The following is a 26,387-nucleotide window of genomic DNA, read 5'->3' on the forward strand; positions in this document are numbered from 1 at the left end:
AACTTACACAGGATGACCTGCCAATATGCTTAATTTTGACACACAAATCACTCTTATCTAGGTGTGGAAGCAATTAAACTCAGTTCTGGAATCTGTCTTAAAGTCTTATTGAAAACTCATAAATTATTTTTTCTTTACATTAAGCTTAAACTAAACCAAAATAATTTCTTCCTTGAGATAATTGTCAGGTGGCAGGCATTTAACACACAAGCACCTAATTCTTCAAATGTTCTACAGGAAATGTCTTTAGAATGCCACAAAGCACGCAGTCACTATGAAGAGTTTGGAACTGTCACATTTCAAGTAGTAACCACTCCACCTCAAGGATCTTTAAAACATCATTTGCAATGGTTAGCTTTGCAGGGGAATGCTGTTTGACTTATATAAAGCCTTGTATGATAATTGAATAGAGCTGTATCAAGGTAATAAAATGACACTACAGAGTGATTATAGAGAGAATAAATAATTTTGAAGGTACAAAGAAATCCTACAAATCAACATAAATGTCAGTGCCCACACCAAGAACCTGTATGTTTAGATGGCTTTGCCAACATCGTTCACAGGGATTCATTTGGAATCATCTCCACTTTGCAATAGTGGTGTATACACACACAACTGATGGAGAAGGGAGATATTTCTAAAAGGATATATAAAGAAGAGAGCAATGTTGACAACCCTGGACATCTGCTGGCTTTCAGTAAGTTACCCTGTCCTTATGTTAGGCATGTTACCCAATAAAGAGGGAAAAATGAATTTGGAAAAATAACCAAAATAGAAGACAGTTATGTTTCTAAAAGCATATCTGGTAAATAATTTCTTATAAACTTCCTCAGTGGTAATTTTTTTTATTCTGTGCTCAAATATACTATAATATTAAAATATGGCTCACTAGACTTTAGTTAGGCCACATCTGTGAAATATATTATAAGTGATTTCATTTATAGTGAAATTATATGTGAAATGATAAAATTATTTTTATTATAACAGCATTGTATTATACAAGATTTCTTGTATATACAAGAAATCCATTGTATTATAAAAGATTGCTCAGAAGTTACAACACCTAAAATAAAAATTTTTATTGTTATAAATTAGTCTAAAAATAATATTCATAAAAGCAATTTATGTAAGCTCACAACTGAACATACTGTTATCCACCTAAGGCCAACTTGCACTTGACCTCGGGGAGTAAGTTCTATTGACTTTTGGATGATAGAAACCTTATCTTCGTATTGTTTAACAGCAGGATGAGCTAGTGTGTGGTTTTGGTTTTATCAGATGTTATCTATACTAATATAAAATAAACATGTAATGAAAGAAATCATTATCAGAAATGAATATATTCATAATTCCTTAACAATAACTTACAAGAAAACACTAGTCTCACATTCCATTCAGACTTCAGATTTCCTTACTTAAGAGGATGCATCAGTCAGAACTCATCAATTTTTTTAAGAATAAAAAATTAGACAAGTAACAAGAAAAATTAAAGTTACCTGTCTCTACCAGCCTAAAAGTTTTACTTAACATTCATGTTCATATATATCTGGTTTAAACATCTTGAGTATGTTTTGTAATTCTAGTAAATTTGGATGATTCTGAACATTTTCAACGTGTCACACATGGAATAAAAAAAGCTATCATTTGTTGAACAGCTATTATCCAGCAGTAAGTTTACCTATCCCATCCCCACTTGCCATGCAGTATGTATTATTATCACATATTTATTAAAGAGAAAAACAAAACTCAGAGAAATAGGTCATTTTATCTAAGATCCGAATACATAAAATTTTAAATTTTTTGTATAATGGAAAGTATTATAAATAAAATATATAGGCACATTAAACTGGGAAACACAGTGGCAATATTTATGGCATATATTTAATATTTTCAATATATTAAAAGCTCTAACATATGAAAAATTGAATACTCCAATAGGAAAACTGTCAAAGGACCTGAACAGGCAAATGGCATTAAAAAAAATAGCTCAGTGGGCAAAACACATATGTGAAGTGGTTCATTCTTACTAGTGATAAAAATGCAATGTAAAATCATGAGAGACCATTCCTTTATACAAACTGGCAGAGATAAGGAAAAAGATAAAATAGCTGGAACAAGCATAGGTAAGGGGAAAAAGAACCTTCTCATGTACCACAGAATGTAAAATTGGTACAAGAGTTCAAGGCAACCAGATAATATGTAATAAAAGCATTAAAAACATGCATACCGTATCACCCCGCTATTCCACTCATAGGAATCTCATGTGTAAATAGTTAACGGTTAATGATTGTAAGGATGTTCACTGTGACACTGCTAGCATCAAAAAAAGTATAAAAGAGGGCTTCCCCGGTGGTATAGTGGCTAACAGTCCACCCACCAACACAGCGGACACGAGCTGGATCCTTGGTCCAGAAAGATTCCACATGCCGGGGAGCAACTAAGCCCACGCAACACAACTGCTGAGCCTGCGCTCTAGAGCCAGGAGCCGAAACTACTGAACCCACGTGCTGCAACTACAGAAGCCCGTGAGCCCAGAGCCTGTGCTCCACAACAAGAGAAGCCATCGAAGGGAGGAGCCTGAGCACCGCAACAAATAGCAGCCTCCACTCATCACACTAAAGAAAGCCCACACACAGTAAGGGAGACCTAGCCCAGCCAAAACTAAATATATAAATTCTTTTTAAAGTGCAAAGAACCTAAATGTCCAACAATGGGGAATTTGAAGCACATTTGGATCCACTTATACAATAGGTCATTATATGCAATTTTCCCCTCTTGTCCTGGAATTGTAATTAAGGCTCAAAGTTGATTGGGTAGAAGTGCTAAGTACCGCCAAATTGCTAGAAAGAACCACCAATAAGCCACCAATAAGCCACCAATAACCGGATTCAGGCTCTTGCCCCTGTGGTTTAATCATGAGAATAACCAGCCCTATGCACCTCTACCACCCCTCTATTCCCCACACCATAGTGTCTTTAGAAGGAGGGTAAAGAAGATCAGGAATCGATGGCTTTTGTGTCTCGTTTTTGTGATAAGAGCCTTTTCCCTCCCTTCCCTTTAGGAGAGAAGAGGGTGATTTACCCCCCTCAAAACAAGTGATGAGGGAAAGTGGGATTCTAAGAATATCCTGAGGAAATATAAGGGAGGACTGGAAGAAGGAAAGACGTGTTGCTTTCGATGAGCAGGACCTTAGTAGACTAAGAAATCAGAAGGTAGGAGGTGAGCCGAGATGAAGCAGTTCATTTCTCACAACAGCCTCCCCTACTCTACCCCCCGGCCACCACCACCACCACCAAAGGTTTGGCACTACTAGATACACTCAAAGATACAGGTGAGGGTCAGGCTAGAAACAAGAGCATTGCCTGAAAATAACACCAAGGCAGTTCCTTAGATTCCCTCTTTTCATCTGGACAGCCAGACTCCTGTAACACCTCCACTCCAGCTGAAACCGGTACATTTACTGTCTGGGACAGTTTTAACACTGAGAAAGGTTGAAAGTCACTAAACTGCAATTCTTCAAAGTAAACAACGAAACCAACAGTCCTTACCTCTTCAGCATCCAGAACCCTACCAGTCCAGGAAGCGTCCATCCCAAGAAGTAGACAGAAAGACTGGAGACAACTTTCTGGAGGAAACTGAATAGCCAAAAAAATAAAGACCTGCTGATACTGACATCTGGGGGTTCTTCAATGGAAAACCTGACCTGCTACCTTATTATCCTCTAGTTAGGTCCACCAATCAATAAAACCCCATCTATGTACACAAACTCCTAATCAGCTTCATTTTTAAGGTGAACAGACAACAAAAGCATTTCTAGGCATTTAAGGAAATCCTGTAGGATAAAAGATAAACATCACATAAAGAAATAGAGAAAAGGATCTTGGAGGAAGAGAAGAAAAAAATACAGAGACCAAAAGGGGAAAGTTATACTCTATTATGCCTTTCATATAGGCACATTGTACTGCATAAATGCTATAAACCAAAAGGACAATTAGGGCCTAAGAAAGAGCTCTGAATAATGAATGCTAAATAAGAAGTTTAGGGAAATGGTCACCTGAAACTACCAGAACATTGTTTGTTAATTGGCTATATCCCAGTACAAAATAAAAAGCTAAAAAAAAGAGAAATTTAAGGGAAAAGGTTGAAGTAATCTTTCAGAAAATATAGCAGAAATAGAAAAAAAGATGGAAAATAAAATAGAAAATTAAAAAATTAGAAGATAAATCCAGAAGGTTCAATATCTAACTGGGAGTCATTCTAAAGTCTGGGGTCTTAGGGGGAATGAAGAACCAAATTATCAAAGAAAAAGAAAATTAAATTTTCTAGAACTGAAGGACATGATTTTCTAAATTGAAAGAATCCAATGAATACCAAGCACAAAGAAGGGGAGGAAAAAAACATTCTAAGGCACTTTATCATCAAGTTTCAGGAAAGTAGGAATAAATAAAAAGTATCCTAAAGAATTTCAAAGGAAAAACAGGTCAAACATAAAAGATCAAGAAACTTGCATATCAAACTTCACAACAGCAATAATGGAAATGTGAAGATAATGGTATAGTGCCTAGAAGTTTTGAAGGGAATATTCAAATTATGTCAAATTATTCATGCCCAAATTACTAATCAAATCAAATAAGGACATTTTTGGACAGATGAGCCCTCAAAAATATATATTTCCCATGCAGTCTTCTCAGGAAGATAGTGGAAGGTGCTCTATCAGAACAGAAAGAAGAGTTACACCGCTTGGAGGATGAAGCTCTGCCCTAGCTGACTCTCCTGATGATGACGGCTGTAAACTCTGCACAAGGTACAAGAACAGGTAACCTGAAGGCACTGGAAAGTGAACAGAGCAGGTAGGTTCTAGAAGAAGCCCACCCTTGGGAGAAGGGGGAAATGGCATGCTACTCATTTTTATAGCTTTCAGACTAAAGACAATAAAATCAGTACTGCTCAAGGCAACTAAAATCCCAATAGAAAACCTACAGTTCTTAAAGCATGAAGAACCAGAGGAGAGTAGCAGGTAATCACAGAGATGGAAAATCAGGGGGAATTTCAGAAAAAGTGTTTCTAAATTGCCAAAAGATATCAATCTGGAAAATTTCTGAAATCTGTATTTATCACAATACTTCATGTGTCCTCAAATAATGAGTGTCCATAATAACAAACAATGAATCATTTTTTATTATAGGGTTATACTAAAAGTTTCAGCAGTTTTCAATCCAAAAAACTTCATAATAATAATAAATTCATGGCTTATCACTAGTATGAGTCAATATACTATGACAAGATTATGTATTTCAATAGTATGAAAATGATCTTTACCTGATACAGACTTATGATAGTAGAAAACATTAGAAGGAAATATTAACACAAAATAAATACTAAACAAAATTATTTTAAAATTTAAATACATCAGAAATTTAATATGTGAAAGTCATCATTTTTTAAAGTTTTTACGTTTATTATTTTTAAAGGCTTTTTAAATCCCTCTGTCCATGGGATTTTCCAGGCAAGAGTACTGGAGTGGGGTGCCATTGCCTTCTCCAAAAACACATAGTATTAATTACCAAATCTGATAGTCCTGACCTTTTCTGGTTAATAAATATATTCCAGACATAGGAAAATGTCTTTCATTTTGTACCGATATTGATCAAATCAATGACAGTGTGTCCTGAAACATTTTCAACTTGGGTATTAGGATACATACTGCTTCATATAAATTCATTTCCTTTAATAGCAAGTGTCTGGTTTTGTTTACTCAATATTATGTGAGATTCATCCTTATCGATGTATGTAGTAGTTTTTTTTTTCTGTACGGTGATATTCTATTGCATTAAAACACCACAATTTATTATTCTACTGTTGATGAGTGTATTAGTCTGCTAGGGCTGCCACAAAAGAATACCACAGACTGGTGGCATAAACAACAGAAATATATTTTATCACAGTTCTGGAGGATGGAAGTCTTAAGATCAAATTGTGGTCAGGTTTCATTTCTTCTGAAGTTCATCTTGGCTTGCACATGGCCATCTCATCGCTATGTCCTCACGTGGTCTTTCCTCTGGTGTCTCTTCCTCTTCTTATAGAGACAGCAGTCCTATGAGATGAGGGTTCCACCCATATGACCTCATGTAAGTAATTACCTCCTTAAAGGCCCTACCCCCAAATACAGTTCCATTTGGGTTAGGACTCCAACTATGAATTTTGGAGGAACACAATTCAGTTCCTAACAATGAGCATTTGTGTAATTTATAGCTTGGGGCTACTATGAATAGTACTACTGTGAACATTCTAGTATGAGCCTTTTGGTAAACTTCTTATACATGTTTGCTGGAGTAGAATTGCTATCCATAGGCTAAATCTGCATTCAGCTTCGTAGATACTACCAGTATCTACTGCAGATACTGCAGCTTTCCAAAGGAGTTGAAGCAATTTATTCCCACACTTACAGTGCACAAAAAGTTCTACTTGTTCCATATCTTTGCCAACACTTGGTGTTCTCCTTATATTCCATTTTAGTGGTTATAGTAGACATATGATAAATAATTTTAATCTAAGTTGCCTCAAATTATTTTTAGAAAGGAAATAAAAATACAAATATGATTTAATCAGTGCAATAGTTAGCATTTTCTTGGTAAAATGTCATTATGATATACATGAAAATTTTCAAATCTATTCTTAAAACACCTAAGATCGCTTGACTTTTTTTAAGTAGTAAATTTCAAGAATGTAACTTTATTATAAAAATTTCAACCAGAGAAAATGTCTTTAACTTCCAAAAGGGGGGTGGGGGTAAATGCACTTATAATGGAGAAAAACAAGAGTAACAGCAGTGATTCTGCAACTCCAGGACCCTCTTGTCAGTTTTCCAGTGAAACTATTTCAAAAGACAGCAGCATTATCTTACACTAAAAATCTATTCTCAGAAATACAATCATGTCTGTAAAGTTCCAAAAAAGATTAAGGGTCAGCTAGCTTCAAAACAAAACAAAACTAGTGTTTAGAACATACAATATAAGGTTGCCAACAGGTATATTCAGAAAACAAAATATACAAAAACCACACAAGGATATAGACTATATGAAATACAAATAGTGATTAAAATTACTCTCAAATTACAAACATACTTGAAAGTATTCCAGCCTAACCAGTAAAAATGAGGAGGGATGAAGCCTGGTAGTCAAAAGCAGTTGCATGGAAAAGCTACAGCGTAAAGATGCCACTAAATTAAACATAATTTTTTTCACTGTAAAAGGGGAGCTAAATTCAGAATTTTCTTCTGGGGCTATAAGAATATCATGTCACATGGATGGAAGAATGTGTTCTGTTCAGCTTTGTGTAGTTCAATTTTAACCACAGAGGCATATCTTAAAGAAGAGTGACTTGAGTAGCATCAAAATGATCAGGAGAAAATACAGGAATTAAGCTCAGATGCTCTGAATCATATTCCCTTTTCTCTCATAAGGGAAGACAGGACCATAAGCTCCTACAAGTGAGTAGGGATAAAGAATTTAAGGGACTTCTAATTCTGGATAACTGCCCCATCAGAGGGATGCCTCGGTAGAGTAGATGAGATGCAAAACAGAAAATCTGCTCACAGATAATCAAAAGGTGACTATGGTCAGAGAATTAAGTCATATTTGAAGAAGCAGAGTCACTCTTTTCCAACGTTCTTTCTTGACAGGGGTCGGAGTATGAGGGACCCAAGCAGAGCACAGACTTTTTCCTCTGTTCTAAATGCTCTGGGTAAAATCCACCCATTTCACTGCTTCTGTCACTTTTATGCTAGACTCAGAAACTGCAGTAGAGTTTTCTGTCAAGTAAAAACTACTGTGTCTTTAAGTCAGAAAAGCCCTGGAATCGACCACTATTTCATTGCCAGGAAATTTGGCATCAACAACTATAGGAATCCTGGATTAAAAGCCTGACTGCTTCAAAAGTACGAGAATTGTGATTTATTTTTCCACAATAAATTAGTAAACAGAGAGGAAAGTAATCAGTTATCTCAATTTTGAGAAAATTTCTATGGCTAAAATCAGGCATTTGACATAAAACTTACACTCAAGAAATAGAGTATGTCAAAAGAGACTTTATTGTTGCTGAATTGTTTGAAATTCTCAACAAAAATTCCAAAACAAGGGGAGGTTTCTAGAAGAGGGTCACACATGAATTTAAATGGAAATTAATTTCTTCAAGAACCTCCTACTTCATTAGGATTGACTCAGAGGAACAGAATGCTACCCACACTTTGCCCCTTTATCCCCCTTTAAAAATCAACAGCTTGTTAAGGTATCAACAAGTAGAATAGAGTTGGCTTTCCTTGGTGCCTCTCTCTTCATGTTCTCTATTCCAGAGAGCCAAAGTTGATTCAACGAGGGAGAAATTTCCCCTTCCTCTTAGAGTTCTTGTGCCAAACTTCCCTGGCAGTGAGCCTTCTCACTCTACTGATTCCTTGTGCATTCACGCTGTACAGCTCTTTGTGCTCATACCAAACATAATCTGGGGCTGGAGGCAGGTCTAAGATTAAGTTGGTTTATACTCGCCTTAATATAAAACAGACTTGGTTGCATTTCAAATCCTGTAGGTTTGTTTTACATAACAGAATCAGTTGTTAGGATGGATTTTTGTCCTAGTATTTATCTTCCTCTCAATCACTCAAAGACTTAATTGATTGTGCAGAGATCCATTTCAGTCTCTAAATTTCCCACCCTTCTCAATCACCTGGAGAGTAACTTAACTGGTTCCATTAATCTTGACCTATGTATAATGCAAGCAAGCAGGATCTGGTGCCTTTAACTCTCAAATTCCAGACCTTCAACCCTCCTTCTCAGTCCCACTCTCCATATAAAATTTCTACTAAATCTATATATTACATTGCCCACAAATAAATCAATGGTGTAACATGTAAAACTGCAACTTGGTAGATCCAAACATAATTATTTTTCTTAAAATTTCAGAAAGGCTAAAAGAATTGAACATTTTAAACAACAACAATAAAAACAAAAAGGAAGCTGGAGAATAAGAATCTCTAACTCCTGTTTAAGTGAAGAAGATAGTCACATCCACCTCAGAAAAAGAGGCCAGGGAATTTTAGTAGGTTAAAAAAAAAAGGTACACAGCAAAATTAACTAAACACATAGGACTTTTGCCAGATCAGCTTGACCTAAGTTGAAGATTTTTACTTATAAATGTGATATATTTGAAGATGAAATAACAAGAATGCTAAGGAAAGTTAGCAACTTTCCTCTGTACTTTTATATGTGTAAGTATATATATTATCTACACATGTACATATTGTATACATAGCCTATTTATACTTTACTAGATGAGTACAGTCATACAACTGAACATTTTTGTCAATATGTTTAGCTGGAAATGGTGAGCCAGCTCCATTCTGGTCCTGTCTAGCATGCTCAAAAACAAACACTGTAATATGCTGTTAAATTACAGTTCAATAAATGGATAGATGATAAAAGGTATGCTGAGCTGACTAATGGAAACTGATACTGAAATACATAGAAGATGGACTTCTTTTGCTGCTGTTTCAAATATTTCAAATATTCAAATTTCAAATCCTTGACATTTTAATTCAGGAGTCCTTAAGTGAATATAAAATTAATTAATAAATTTTAACACACATATAAATTACACCAAATAAGACATTTTGTGATTTTTGAAAGACATAATAAACGGCCTACCTGACTATAGTACATAAAGTAGAAAATTGTTACTGTTATATTTTACTAGTATACAGTTGTAAAGATTGGGGCAGGAGGAGAAGGGGATGACAGATTGAGGGCAGGAGGAGAAGGGGACGACAGAGGATGAGATGGTTGGATGGCATCACCAACTCAAGGGACATGAGTTTGGGTAGACTCCGGGAGTTGATGATGGACAGGGAGGCCTGGCATGCAGCAGTCCATGGGGTCTCAAAGAGTTGGACATGACTGAGCAACTGAACTGATACAGTTGTAAGCTTGGAGTGTCACACAGAGTTACTCATAGATAAAATATCAATAGGAGTTCTTATGACAACGATACTACTGTGTAAACTACTTCTGAGAATCAATTATCTTTTCCCTACAGGTGGCCTTAGAGTAAAGATTCATTACCATTACTGATATTTTAATTATCAAAACATATAGCAACATACAATACTTCATCTTGAATTTGAGACATTTCAGTTTGAATGAAACATTATATTTTATATGTTTCATACAGATAAAAGTTCTTCACTAAAAAAATGACCCAAAATATAATGGAAAAATTATTAAAAGGATGAAAATGTTACACTAAAAACATGTACTTAATGTAAGAGAAATAAGTAAAGGAAGAACAGAGAAACAAAAAGTCATGAAACGTACAGAAAATGAAAAGTAAAAGCTGACGTAAATCCAATTATATCAGTAATAACATAATGTGTGAATGAATTAAACAATTTAATCAAAAGGCAAAGATTGGTGGACTGGATAAAAAGGTGAGTTACAACTATATGCTGTCTATAGAAGATATGCTTTACATTTAAAGATACAAATAAGTTGAAAATAAAAGAATGAAAAAAAGATATATCATGAAAAAAGCAACCACTATTAATATCAGACAAAACAGACTTTAAAACAACAAAAATGTGATGAGAAACTAAAAGGAACATTTTATAATGATAAAACTATCAACCCATCAGGATGATATAACAATTATAAATATGTATGTGCCTAGAAACAAAGCCCTCAAAATTCATGAAGCAAAAACTGACATAACTGAAAGGAGAAATAGACAATGCAACAGTAATAGTTTGGAGACTTCAATATCCAACTTTCAATAGTTGATAGAACTAGAGGGAAGATCAACAAGAAATAATAAGACTTGAATACACTATACACAAATTAGACTAATATACAAAACACTTCACTCAATAACCAAGAAATATACATTTTTCTCAAATGCACATGAAACATTCTCAAAGAAAGATCATATCCTATGCCATAAAACAATTTTTCAATTAAAGGGAATTGAAATTATGCAGAGTATTCTCTAGTCACAGTACAGTGAAATTAGAAATTGGTAACAAAGACGTATTTGGAAAATTCACAAATGTGTGGAAATAAAACAGCACACTCCTAAGTAACCAATGGGTCAAAAAAAGAAATGAAAAAGAAAATTAGAAAATACTTTGAAAGAAAGCAAATGAAGACATAATATACCAAACTTATGAGATGCAGCAGAAGTAGTGCTTATGGGTAAATTTATAGCTATAAATGCCAACATAAAAAAGAAGAAAAATCTCAAACTAATAATCTAACTTTCTACTATAAGACTCTTAGAAAATTAATCTAAAACAAGTAGAAATAATAAAGATTAGAGTGGAAATTAATGAAGTGAAGAATATAAAAATAATAGAGCAAATAATAAAACCAAAAGTTAATTCTTTGCAAAGGTGAATAAAATGGACAAACTTCTAGCTAAGGAAAAGACTGAAAACTAAAATTACTAACATCAGGGATGAAAGAGACAACATTACTACCAACCTTATAGAAATAAAAAAGAATTATAAGGGAATAATATTAACAACTGTACCAACGAAATAGGTAACTTCGATAAATGGTAAAATTCCTAGAAAGACACATATCACTGAAGCTGACTCAAGAAAAAGACAAAATCTAAATAGAAAAGGAGGGAATTCTTCAAAACTCTTTCTATGAGGCCAGTATTACCTTGACAGCAAAATCAGACAAAGACATCAGTTCAGTTCAGTTGCTCAGTCGTGTCTGACTCTTTGTGACCCCATGAACCGCAGCACGCCAGGCCTTCCTGTCTCCATCACCAACTACTGGAGTCCACCCAAACCCATGTCCATTGAGTCAGTGATGCCATCCAACCATCTCATCCTCTTTCATCCCCTTCTCCTACTGCCTTCAATCTTTCCCAGCATCAGGGTCTTTTCCAATGAGTCAGCTCTTCACATCAGGTGACCGAAGTATTGGAGTTTCAGCTTCAACATCAGTCCTTGCAATGAACACTCAGGACTGGTCTCCTTTAGGATGGACTGGTTGGATCTCCCTGCAGCCCAGGGGACTCTCAAGAGTCTTCTCCAACGCCATAGTTCAGAAGCATCAATTCTTCGGCACTCAGCTTTCTTTATAGTCCAACTCTCACATTCATACGTGACCACTGGAAAAACCATAGCCTTGACTAGACGAACCTTTGTTGACAAAGTAATGTCTCTGCTTTTTAATATGCTGTCTAGGTGGGTCATAACTTTCCTTCCAAGGAGTAAGCATCTTTTAATTTCATGGCTGCAGTCACCATCTGCAGTGATTTTGGAGCCCAGAAAAATAAAGTCTGACACTGTTTCCACTGTTTCCCCATCTATTTGCCATGAAGTGATGGGACCGGATGCCATGATCTTAGCTTTCTGAATGTTGAGCTTTAAGCCAACTTTTTCACTCTCCTCTTTCACCTTCATCAAGAGGCTTTTTAGTTCCTCTTCACTTTCTGCCATAAGGGTGGTGTCATCTGCATATCTGAGGTTATTGATATTTCTCCTGGCAATCTTGATTCCAGCTTGTGCTTCTTCCAGCCCAGCGTTTCTCATGATGTACTCTGCATATAAGTTAAATAAGCAGGGTGACAATATACAGCCTTGACGTACTCCTTTTCCTATTTGGAACCAGTCTGTTGTTCCATATTCAGTTCTAACTGTTGCTTCCTGACCGCCATACAGGTTTCTCAAGAGGCAGATCAGGTGGTCTGGTATTCCCATCTCTTGAAAAATTTTCCACAGTTTATTGTAATCCACATAGTCAAAGGCTTTGGCATAGTCAATAAAGCAGAAATAGATGTTTTTCTGGAACTCACTTGCTTTTTCCATGATCCAGCGGTTGTTGGCAATTTGATCTCTCATTCCTCTGCTTTTTCTAAAACCAGCTTGAACATCTGGAAGTTCACGGTTCACGTATTGCTGAAGCCTGGCTTGGAGAATTTTGAGCATTTCTTTAGTAGCATGTGAGATGAGTGCAATTGTGCGGTAGTTTGAGCATTCTTTGGCATTGCCTTTCTTTGGGATTAGAATGAAAACTGACCTTTTCCAGTCCTGTGGCCACTGCTGAGTTTTTCAAATTTGCTGGCATATTGAGTGCAGTACTTTCACAGCATCATCTTCCAGGATTTGAAATAGCTCCACTGGAATTCCATCACCTCCACTAGCTTTGTTCGTAGTGATGCTTTCTAAGGCCCACTTGACTTCACATTCCAGGATGTCTGGATCTAGGTGAGTGACTACACCATTGTGATTATCTGGGTCATGAAGATCTTTTTTGTATAGATCTTCTGTGTGTTCTTGCTCCCTCTTCTTAATATCTTCTGCTTCTGTTAGGTCCCTACTGTTTCTGTCCTTTATTGTGCCCATTTTGCATGAAATGTTCCCTTGGTATCTCTAATTTTCTTAAAGAGATCTCTAGTCTTTCCCATTCTGTTTTTTTCCTCTATTTCTTTGCATTGATCGCTGAGGAAGGCTTTCTTATCTCTTCTTGCTATTCTTTGGAACTCTGCATTCAAATGGGTATATTTTTCTTTTTCTCCTTTGCTTTTCACTTCCCTTCTTTTCACAGCTATTTGCAAGGCCTCCTCAGATAGCCAATTTGCTTTTTTGCATTTCTTTTTCTTTGGGATGGTCTTGATTCCTGTCTCCCGTATAATGTCACGAATCTCCATCCATCGTCAAAGATATCACCAAAACAGAAAACTACTGACCAATACATCTCATGAATATAAACACAAAAATTCTCAACAAAATACTAGCAAACTAAACCAGCAATATATATAAAGGATTATACACCATGACTGGGGCTTCACTGGTGGCTCAGATGGTAAAGAATCTACCTACAGTGTGGGAGACCTGGGTTCGATCCCTGGGTTGGGAAGATCCCCTGGAGAAGGGCATGGCAACCCACTCCAGTATTCTTGCCTGGAGAACCTCCATGGACAGAGGAGCCTAGTGGCCTACAGTCCATGAGGTTGCAAAGAGTCAGACATGACTAAGCACAGAACATACAACATAACCAAGTGAGATTTATCCCAGAAATGCAAGGTTGATTTAAAATCCAAACATCAATTAATAAAATATATCACATCAATGGTATAATGGACAAAAACCACATGATCATATCAATAGAAACAGAAAATGTATGACAAAATCCAACTCCCCTTAATGTCAAAACACTCAAAAACTAGGAATAGAAGAGAATGTCCTTAATCTAATAAAGGACATCTGTGAAAAACCCAGAGCTAACAGCATAATTAATGGTGAAATACTGAAGTCTTTCCCTCAAGCTCAGGAATAAGACAAGGGTGTCCATTCTTTATGATAGAATATACCACTTCTATTCAACATTTCACTGAAGGTTCTAGACAGGACATTTAGTCAAGAAAAATAAATAAAAAGGCATTCAGATTGGAAAGGGAAAAGTAAACTGTCTCTATTTCCAGGTGACATGATCTTGTATTTAGAAAATTCTAAGGAAGCTACTGGAAAATATTAGAACAAATAAATGAGTTTAGCAAGGCTTCAGGCTATAAGAGCAATATGCAAAAATCAATTACATTCTTAAACCATACCAATGAAGAAACCAAAAATGAAATTAGGAAAACAATTCCATTTATGCCAGTTTCAAAAAGAATAAAATGTTTTTGAATAAATTTAATAGAAGTATTTGCAAATTTTATTCACTGAAAACTTAAAACATTATTGAAAGGAATTAAAGAAGGGGCTTCGCTGGTAGCTCAGATGGTAAAGAATATGCCTGTAGTGCACAGAGACCTGGGTTCAGTCCCTAGGTTGGGAAGATCCTCTGGAGAAGGGAATGGCCACCCACTCTAGTACTCTTTCAGTACTGGAAAATTCCACGGACAAGAGGAGCCTGGTGGGCCCCAGTCCATGGGATCACAAAGAGTTAGATACAACTGAGCAACTAACACTTCCACTTCCAAAGAAGACCAAAATTAATGGAAAGATAGCTGCTATGATCTGAACTGTGTCCTTCAAAAAGATGTTAAAGCACTAGCCCCCAATATGTGTGAATGTGATCTTACTTAGGCTCTTTGCAAATGTAATTAAGTTTAGATGCAGTCATAGTGGATTAGGGTGCTCTCTAATGTGGTAACTGGTGTCCTTACATAAAGAGGAAATTTGGAAACACACAAACATAGGGAAAATATCATATGAAGCTAGAGGCAGAGACTAGAGCAATGCACCTACAAATCAAGAACTTCACCAGAAGCATGGAATAGGTTCTCCTTCACACTGCCCAGAAAGAACCAAGCTGCCAACACTTTGATTTCAGACTTCTAATCTCCAGAACGAGAGGATAAATTCCTACTTTCTAAGATATTCAGTTAGGGGTACTTTGTATGGCAGCCCTAGGAAACGAATAAAACATTGCATGTTCATGGATCAGAAGACTTAATGTTATATCCCCAATGTGATTTACAAATTTAACACAATTCCTATCAAAGTTACAGATGGCTTCTTTGCAGAATTTGACAAGCTGATCCTCAAATTCATATGGAAATCCAAAGGCCTCAGAATAGCCGAAACAATCTCTAAAATACAACAAAACAAAGTTGGAGGACTCACATTTCCCAATTTCAAAACTTAGAATAAAGTTATGGCAATCAAGACAGTGTGGTATCGACATAAAGTTAGACAAATAGATCATGGAATATAAATGAGGGACCAGAAATAACCCTTTATGTTTACAGTCAGTCGATTTTCAAAAAGGAGGTCAACACAATTCACTAGGACAAGAATACTCTTTTCAACAAACAGTACTAGGGCAACTGAGTATCTCCATGCAACAGAGAGAAGATAGACCACATATAAAAATATGTAAAAAATATAAAAATATGTAAAAAATATAAAAATAATTTGTTCACACCACATATAAAAATAACTTGAAATTAACCAAACACACAAATATAAGAGCTAAAAGAGTAAAACTCTTAGAAGAAAATATAGGTAACAATTATTGTGACCCTGGATTAGACAACAGTTTCTCAAACGTGACACACCAAAAGCATAAGCAACAAAAGAAAAAACACATTGATCTTAAATTAAAATTTTAAAATTTTGTGCTTCAAAGACACTGTCAAGAAAATTTTAAAAAAACAGAATGTGAGAATATTTGCAAATCATATATCTGACAAGTGACTTGTATCTAGAATAAAGACACTTAAAATTAAATAATAAAAAGACAAATGATCCAATTTAAAAACAGGCAAAGTATGTATAAGAATGAAATTAGAGCAGTTTCTCACATCAAATATAAAATTAAACTCAAAATGGATTAAAGACCTAAATGTAAGACCAGAAACCATAAAACTCCTATAAGAAAACAAGCCAAACACGCTGACATAAATCATGGCAATATTTTTTTGGATCAAGCTCCTAGAGCAAAGGAAATGGAAGTAAAAACAAACAAATGGGACCTAATTAGACTTAAAAACTTTTGCACAGCAAAGGAAATTATTGACAAAATGAAAAGAAATCAATAGAACATTAAGCAATAGAGACAATAAAAGCTATTTCTCTGAGAAGATGAATGGATTAATAAGACCCTCACTAGCATAATCAGAAAAAATAGAGAAAACTTGAACCTTTTTCAAAAAAACACTTTTTATTGTAGAAAATTTCACACATACATACACGTAAAGACAACAACAGTATAATAAACCTGATGTGACAATCATGATGTAACACTCAGTACGTGGCCACTCTGGTTTCATCTATACCTCCTCTCAATTCTTCCACCCTGGACTATTTTAAAGCATGTCCCATACACCATATTGTTTTATTTGTTAATACTTTAGTTTATTGGAGAAGGAAATGGCAACCCACTCCAGTATCCTTGCCTGGAAAATCCCATGGACAGAAGAGCCTGGCAGGCTGTACAGTCCATGGGGTCAAAATAAGTGACTAACACACACTTTAGTTTATAACTATGTTGATGACTTAAGTAGATAAACCTATATGTTCTGTGTCATAAAGCTAACAATAAAATTTAATCTGTAAACATCCCTTCCCCAGACTTAAGAAATGCCCAGATCAACAGCCTGAACCTCATTAAACTAGACAGTTTCTCTAACTGCCAGAGGCAGAAATTCTGCCCTCTGCCCTGTGAGGAACAGACTTCAGGAAGGCCGAGTCTAATCTTAACTAAGGACGAGAAACTTTGATTCACACAGACTGACAGTGAACATTCAGGCATGTCCTAGGATTTACATCCAGTCATTGTACCTGGTGAATGGGCTTCCCTGGTGGCTCAGATGGTAAAGAATCCACCTGCAATGCAGGAGACCTGGGTTCGATCCCTGAGTTGGGAAGATCCCCTGGAGGAGGGCATGGCAATCCACTCCAGTATTCTTGCCTGGAGAATCCCATGGATAGAGGAGCCTGGCAGGCTAAAGTTCATGGTGTCACAAAGAGTCGGACATGACTGAGTGAGTAAACAAAACACAACAATACCTGGTGAACAGGCAGGCACTTAGCCAGAGTCTCTCTAAACCACTCAATCAAGAATGATAAACATAACCTGCTGGGGTCCTCATCCTGATCAGGGGGGCTATACTGTCAGCTTAATGGGCCAGAAAACAAACTTTCAATGAGAATATGCTATGTTGTCTTCTGTTTTGCCTAACTGTCTCCATATGGATATGTTTCTATACTTTTGGTGCTAAACAAATTTCATATTCTTTAAATGTGTGGCATCTTCTCTTCAATACCCATACAGCTCCACTGTGACACCATGCACTAGCATCAAAAGTAAGACTAACTTGAATGTTAAAGACTCTAAAAGATACATGAGAGATTTTAGAGAAAGTACAGCAGGCCTGTGGTTTAGCGTCAAACTATAAAAACTTTGTTGTAGGTGACCAGAGGTCAAGTGTTTCAGTGAAGTTACACACAGAGCCGCTGCGGGGACATTGGGCAGTCTAGTTCACAGAAATGAAACAAATCGCAGTCTAAACAGGAGGGGGCTAACTTAGCAATATTCAAGTTGCTACTGTTTGCAGATATTTCAGAGGTTCTTCAGTGAGAAGTGAAACAGGAAATGACTGGGTTGATATCTGGTGAGAAAAACTAAGACTGAAACTGCAGATTTCAATGTCTGTGACAGAAACACCTATAATGGTAATGATGGGGGATGGGGAGAAGGCCCCAAGATGCCCTAGAGATTCTGCTGATTCAGAAGGTGGCAACCTTTCAGGCAGAGGACAGATCTCTGTCGAAGTTTTAGGGATGAGAAGATGTGACAATCAAGCTAAGAAAATGCTTTAAATTTTTATCGATGGTTGTCCCGGTTGGGGGCAGGGGAACATGTGCAGGGAATATCAGAGGCAAACAAGTTTTTAATTGCAAGGGAGTAAGTTTCAACATGGATGAGTTCCAGTCTTTGTTTTCACAGACCTTTCTTCTAAAACAGAGCTCTAACCTTGAAGCTGTGCATTTTTAGCAGCAATTTTTTTTTTAAATGATGCTCGAAGATATATTCTTAGAAGTAATTTACTATTTGGAATAGATGTTTCCCAAGTGGAAAATTAAGAGCACTTGGGACATGAAGTTTCCATTGATAAAAGTATTTAAGAATAAACTCCTTAAAACTGTTCAAAAGATGGATGAATACATGTACTATATTAGTCAGGTAAAAATATGTGAGTATTTGGTCTGTGCCTGAAAAGTTGTAACACATGTGCTGTGCCGTGCTAAGTCGCTTCAGTCGTTTCTGACTCTTTGCAGCCCTGTGGACCATAGCCCACTAGGCGGCTCTGTCCATGCGATTCTCCAGGCAAGAATACTGGAGTGGGTTGCCATGTCCTCCTCCAGGGGATATTCCCAACCCAGGGATCAAACTCACATCTCTTATGTCTACTGCATTGGTACGTGAGTTGTAACATAAAATGTTCATCATTTCAGTATGATCATAGTTTCCATATATATGGAGCTGAAATGGTCTTGAAACAATTCAGGGGTTAAATAATTGAATAGTAGTCAGAAGTAATTTTGTTGAAGTGGTAGATGACTTTGGCAGATAGGAATCAAAGGAAATAAAGGGAAATTTTATTTCTTTAATAAATAAAGGTTAAAAGTCTGGTAAACATCCCCTGTGAGGACAGACAGTCCTCTCTGAGTCTCCCACTCACCCACACAGCTTGCTGAGAAGGCCAAGAATGCAAGGCCTTAACCATCTCTTAAGGTGTGTTTGTAGCAAGAAGCTTCGAGGGATGAGGCAATATCTCCCTTGAGACAAAAAGCAGTCTTGCTTACTTCTGGCTATAAAGTGGTCCATTCCCCATACTCAGAGTCCCTCTCCTATAACACAACGCATTGCAAGTGCAGGCACCCATCTGGGCCCTCAGCAAAACTCCTCTTCTCCTCCCTAATGGGACTAGGAAGCGAGAAGGGAACTGACTCAACATGCTATCTGTGCCTAGAGTAATAAAATCCTTTGTCTCTGACACAGGTTTCTTGTGTCTTCTGCCAGCATCCCTGAAACAATACAGGCAAAGCTATTACTTCGTAAGTAGGGCGAAATCAAATCCAAAATCAAATCCCAACACCTGCCTCTACCCTTTTTAGTTCAGTTTAAAATATTCCACTGAGGCCATGGCTTCCATGCTGGGGGCAGGGTGTTTGCATGTGAGCATGGTAGAGATACAGTGTTTGAACAGGAACTTTCTTCAACAGATTTAGTCAGAAAAAAAGGACCTGTGCTACTCAGATCCTGAGGAAAAGAGACAGAGAAGGAGGGTGAGTCTAAGGTGATCTGATCCCCTCTCTTCAGGAAAACAAAACCCTTCACAGAACTGACAGCAAAATGGTCAGGGGCAGCATCCTATGGACCCCTCAGCAGTGATGTTTCCTGTCGTAAAAGGGCAATAAATAACATGGCATATTAAAATCTGTCATAGAGGGGAAATTAATAAATTTTCCTGCAGGAACAAGATAAAATGAAACCTAATTAAATCAGAAATGTTAACATGACCCCAGGAACTTTTCTTTTACTCTCTCATGAAAGAAGTTCTACCCAAAGGCTCCTGTGCAACAATATAAATGAAACCCCTATCATCCCATCTGGGTATCTTTATTCTCCCACTTCTGAGATGACTTAATTCCTAATTCTTCTCTGGTGCACATATCTGCCTTCCCTCTGAGGTGTGCCCCCAGGCTCTCTATTCTTGATTATCAGACTGTGGTAAAGCTCTTTTGATGTTAAAAATTCATAAATAAATCTACTTTCTTTGAGGATTAAAGAATTTATATATTTTTAAGAAAGCTATTCCAGAGTTTCATGGTAGCCTTTGTACATTCTCGTTTTCTGGACTCTGGGATGTTGTTAGATTCTGACTTCTTCCAGTACATGTTTAAAGCACAAACCTGAATTTTGATGTTAGAATTATATTACTTTCATCAGGAAGAAGAAGAGGCAATACAGGGTAGCTCAGAGAAAAAGAGGCTCTGCTGAAGCAAAAGCAGACTTTCCACTTCCTGTAAATTCCACTGAGACCTCTCAAGGACCAAGAAACAAATTTCATGACTTAGACAACCATCTTTAGTGAAGGGATTTCCTTTTAGGAAAATGTTTTAATTCTTCGACATAAGAATATATTTTGTGGGAAAACAGGGAGCAAGGATTTGTTGAAAAAATAAAAGGAATAGTAATAAATTAATTTCTAAGTACCATACATCTGGCATATCGAGAAACAGGTAGCAAAGCTTCAGGGAAATCTTGTGAAGGTCAGAAAAATAAAAGACAGGAAAGCCCAAAGATAAAAGAAATGGAGAGGATAAAGTCCTAGTTAAAGCAGAAAAAAAGTGCTCTAAGAATTTTTCAAAATTATAAAGTACTTTAAAGACAAAGTACTTAAGGGCAGATGAAGAACCTCCTATAATAATCATCAGAATCTGAATAATAAACTGAAATAGTCCCCTTGGTACACTGTAAAGTATGCAATTTTAATTATGTGATTTTTCTAGCTAATTTCTGCTTCAAAAACAGTAAAGTACTTCTGCTTACAAGGTGGCAGAGACGAGAACTTTTCTGAACCTCTCATACACACGTAGTCATCAAAATTTAAATTAGCAGAAACATGCCTTTGAGTTAAATCACAATTAGCCCTTAAGACAGATCTATTTACTGAGAACCCACTATGTGTCCAACATTACCAGCATATGCTAAACACTCTGCATTGGTAAAGCAACTTTTTCCTTTTCAGGTTCTCACAAGTGACATTTTAAAACAAACTATATTTGTTTTCAGCATTAACTACCCAAGCTGACTACATCTATTATTATAAATTGCTCCTACTTGGGAGAATGAGCTTCTAGAAGACAAAATATATCCAGTTGTACTTGTGTATATATATTTTACATAGTTATGTATGGAAGTCAATCAACAGAGATAAATACAAACAGATTGTCTGACAAAATAAAACACAATTTTCAGGGAACAGAAATGACACATTTGTCAGAAGATGTCCACAAATAATTAATTACTTTAGCACAATAAAGATATTCTCTTAATACTAGAGTTTCTTATAAGAGGATACTCATTACTTTCTAACCATCTGTCATCACTCCTCCCTAAAAAACTAATTAGGGTTTCCTCCAATCACACATTATAAATCATGCAAATGTGGATGGCAAAAAACACAGTTTAAAGAAGTTAACATTACAACATTTTGTATTTGAAAAATCACAGGCTTCAGAATTAGCCTTTCACGTTCTAATAATTACCTTGCTTATTTTTCTCATCTTTTCCTGATAAATTATTAGATATTAAACTTAAGAACATTAAAATTAAAAAAAAAAACTTACAGGTAGTAGAGTTTTCCTGCAGCAGGAAGTTCCCTTTTCCGATAATCTATCCCAGAATCTAGCTGGACTGTATTACAGTATTCCTACAATTCAAACAGATAAAATATTTTTTTAAACAAATGGTTGCTTAGAATTATAATCTTTCTGCTATCCCATTTTTTTTTAATTTTTGAAATTTTCCTCAATAAAATAATGTTTAGAATAAAACAATAGAACTCATATAAGAATCATAAATGTTGCAACATAAAACACATATCAAACCAAAAAATATCAGTTTAATAAAATTCAGATTTGTAGCATGCTTTCCTGAAACTTTGCTAAAACTGCACTGTCAGAAAATTCCCCAAATAACTGCATTGGATTTTTTAAAATTCCAATTTCCATTACTCTGAAGTGAGAAGCTGGAGGCTATCAGAAAGAATGACTCACAGATCTTAAGCATCACAATGGGAGTCAGTCTAAGAAAGCTGCATCACAACATTAGAAGCCACATTTCAAACTGAATGATGATACCAAGGGATGTTACACGCATACCTGCCCTTCACTTCTAAATGACAGTCACTGCCCTTGTCCCTAAGCTCCCTCTCCAGCCACCCATGTCTTCGGAGTTCTAGCCTGCTGTGGACCCCTTCTTCAACCTGAAGTGATCCTAAGCCCCTACTGTCGTTGTCTCCTCACAATCACTCTTTCCTTTCTAGCCTCTGGGGTGCACGCGTGTATGGAAACTGCCATACATCACATACACACCCTAAAATTCTTACGATGGAAGCAAATGAACTTTTGCTACACTTATACAGGTCAGTTGACTTTTCTGGAATATATATATATATATATATATATATGTATATATAAAGAGTGAGAGAGTCACACATACATACACGTAATACACACACACACACACATATATATTTAATCATTCTAGTAGAACATGGTAAAGGGTTTTCAGAATAATTCAAGAAACATTTACTGTCTGACCTTTTTGTTTTCATTCAAAATAAAAACTGCATTACAAAACTTGAGGAGGAAAAATAATATTTTGACAACTTCACTACTTTTACTAATGAAAAACTGCATTTGGAAGCTAAGGTAACTGTGGTACATTATATTTTCCAAAGATAGGTGCAATAATGTTTCCATCCCAACAGATCTTCTAACCACTAAGGTAATTTTGCCAGATTATATTTTACGAAGATGGTTGCAGTAATACCTCCAGCCCAACAGACCTTCTAATCATCAAGAAGTCTGTGCACCTCACCTGAATCCTGTGGCTACGGTGAAAATGATGCTGTGCAATAATACCTGATGTGACATCTGAGGCAGCTTCCTACTTGTTGGCCGCAACACCTGCTCTGGCATCCTAAACTGTCAGGTAAGTGCCACCTGCCTGGAGGCAACTAGGAGAGCCTGAAGTTTAGCCTATACAGAGAGGCCTTAAGATGACATGAAGACAAGAGGTGTCTGACCAATCCCCAGCTGTTCCAGTTGTAGCAGCTAACGCAGTGAGGGAGCCAGAACTGTCAGCTGAGCTTTTCTCAAATCCAAGAAACACAGAAATCAGGAGGAGAATAAAATATTATTTTAAGCCTCTAAATTTTGCAGTCATTTGTTATGCAGCAATAGGTAAGTCAGAAGAGCACCATCTGGGCACACTTGGGAGGTAGCAACATTCCTGCTCCCTGAAATTACATCCTAGAATGTACTGCTCTGCAAGCACTGCTCATCATCTGCACTACAGGGAGTAGACTGTACACGGTGGCAGTGAGAATGCATTTCCCCTCCTCCCATGGGACAGCAGCTAAGGGGCTCAGGGAAGTAAGTTAGGCTGATCAACCATCCATCTGAGACTGAGACTGAGCTCCCCAAGATTGAGGTTTTTTTTTCTTGAAGCAACATTTTCAGTGCTAACACCACAAAAGTCATGGGCACACTGGGATAGTTGGTCACCCTCGGAGAGAAGGCCCTGAAATCTGGCCTGAATGGGTCAAAAAGCTATGGCATTTTGGTTTTTATATATAGCAATTGTGAATCAAGTTTACCTTGATTCAAGGTAAATTGAATCAAGGTAAACTGGAAATGGTCAAACAGGAGATGGCAAGAGTGAACATCAACATTTTAACAATCAGTGAACTAAAATGGACTGGAATGGGCAGATTTAATTCAGATGACCATTATACCTACTTTTGTGGGCAAGAATCCCTTAGAAGAAATGGAGTAGCCCTCATAGTCAATGAAAAAGTCCGAAATGCAGTACTTGGGTGCAATCTCAAAAATGACAGAATGATCTTATCTCTGTTCATTTCCAGGGTAAACCATTCAATATCACAGTAATCCAAGTCTATGCCCCAACAACTAATGCTGAAGAAGCTGAAGTTGAATGGTTCCATGCAAGACCTTCTACAACTAACACCAAAAAAAGATGTCCTTTTCATTATAGGGGACTGGAATGCAAAAGTAGGGAGTCAAGGAGTAACAGGCAAGTTTGGCCTTAGAGTACAATGTGAAGCAGGGCCAAGGCTAACAGAGTTTTGCCAAGAGAACACATTGGTCATAAACACTCTCTTCCAACAACACAAGAGACAACTCTACACATGGACATCACCAGATGGTCAATTCTGAAATCAGATAGATGATATTCTTTGCAGTGGAAGATGGAGAAGCTCTATACAGTCAGCAAAAACAAGACCTGGAGCTGACCGTGGCTCAAATCATGAACTCCTTATTGCAAAATTCATACTTCAAATGAAGAAACCATTCAGGTATGACCTAAACCAAATGGCTAACTATTATACAGTGGAAGTGAAAAACAGATTCAAGAGATTAGATCTGATAGACAGAGTGCCTGAAGAATATGGTTAGAGGTGCATGACATTGTATAGGAGGCAGTGATTAAGACCGTCCCCAACAAAAAGAAATGCAAAAAAGTAAAATGGTTGTCTGAGGAGGCCTTACAAATAGCTGAGAAAAGAAGAGACGCAAAAGGAAAAGGAGAAAAGGAAAGATACACCCATCTGAATGCAGAGTTCCTTTGAAAAGCAAGGAGAGAAAAGAAAGCTTTCCTAAGTGATCAATGCAAAGAAATAGAGGAAAACAATAGAATGGGGAAGACTAGAGATCATTTCAAGAAAATTAGAGATGCCAAGGGAACATTTCATGCAAAGATGGATACAATAAAGGACAGAAACGGTATAGACCTAACAGAAGCAGAAGATATTAAGAAGAGGTGGCAAGAATACACAGAAGAACTATACAAAAAAGAACTTAATGACCCAGATAACCACGATAGTGTGATCACTCACCTAGAGCCAGACATCCTGGAATGCGAAGTCAAAGGGGGCCTTATGAAGCATCACTATGAACAAAGCTAGTGGAGGTGATAGAATTCCACTTGAGCTATTTCAAATCCTAAAAGAAGATGCTGTGAAAGTGCTGCACCCAACATGCCAGCAAATCTGGAAAACTCAGCAGTGGCCACAGGACTGGAAAAGGTCAGTTTTCATTCCAATCCCAAAGAAAGGCAATGCCAAAGACTGTTCAAACTACCACACAATTGCACTCATTTCACACACTAGCAAAGTAATGCTCAAAATTATCCAAGCCAGGCTGCAATAGTATGTGAACCAAGAACTTCCAGATGTTCAAGCTGGATTTAGAAAAGGCAGAGGAACCAGAGATCAAATTGCCAACATCTGCTGACTCACAGAAAAAGCAAGAGAGTTCCAGAAAAACATCTACTTCTGCTTTTTTCACTACACCAAAGCCTTTGACTGTGTGGATCACAACAAACTGTGAAAAATTCTTCAAGAGATGGGAATACCAGATCACCTGACCTGCCTCCTGAGAAATCTGTATGCAGGACAAGAAGCAACAGTTAGAACCAGACATGGAACAACTGACTGTTCCAAATAGGAAAAGGAGTACGTCAAGGCTGTACATTGTCACCCTGCTTATTTAACTTATATGCAGAGTACATCATGTGAAATGCCAGGTTGGATAAAGCACAAGCTATAATCAAGATTGCCAGGAGAAGTATCAATAACCTCAGATATGCAAATGATACCACCCTTATGGCAGAAAGCGAAGAGGAACTGAAGAGCCTCTTGATGAAAATGAAAGAGGAGAGAGAAAAAGCTTAAAATTCAACATTCAAAAAACTAAAATCATGGCATCTGGTCCTATCAGTTCATGGCAAATAGATGAGGAAACAATGGAAACAATGACAGACTTTATTTTCTTAGGTTCCAAAATCACTGCAGATGGTGACTGCAGCCATGAAATTAAAAGATGCTTGCTCCTTGGAAGAAAAGCTATGACCAACCTAGATAGCATATTAAAAAGCAAAGATATTACTTTGCCAACAAAGGTCAGTCTAGTCAAAGCTATGGTTTTTCCAGGAGTCACATATGGATGTGAGAGCTGGACCATAAAGAAAGATGAGTACCGAAGAATTGATGCTTTTGAACTGTGGTGTTGGAGAAGACTCTTGAGAGTCCCTTGGACTGCAAAATCAAACCAGTCAATCCTA

At 36.9% G+C, this 26,387-nt stretch overlaps 1 protein-coding gene across 1 annotated transcript in view; it reads right to left on the reverse strand.

Moving 5' to 3' along the window:
- Positions 1–26,387, reverse strand: part of AFG1L (AFG1 like ATPase) — a 194,900-nt gene that overhangs the window by 49,397 nt on the left and 119,116 nt on the right. The window contains exon 8 of the mRNA XM_027551271.1: positions 21,866–21,948. Within this exon, the coding sequence (XP_027407072.1) occupies positions 21,866–21,948 (83 nt within the window). The remainder of the gene's footprint in view (positions 1–21,865; positions 21,949–26,387) is intronic.

This window comes from Bos indicus x Bos taurus, chromosome 9 (assembly GCF_003369695.1).
Source record: "Bos indicus x Bos taurus breed Angus x Brahman F1 hybrid chromosome 9, Bos_hybrid_MaternalHap_v2.0, whole genome shotgun sequence".
NCBI lineage: Eukaryota > Metazoa > Chordata > Mammalia > Artiodactyla > Bovidae > Bos > Bos indicus x Bos taurus.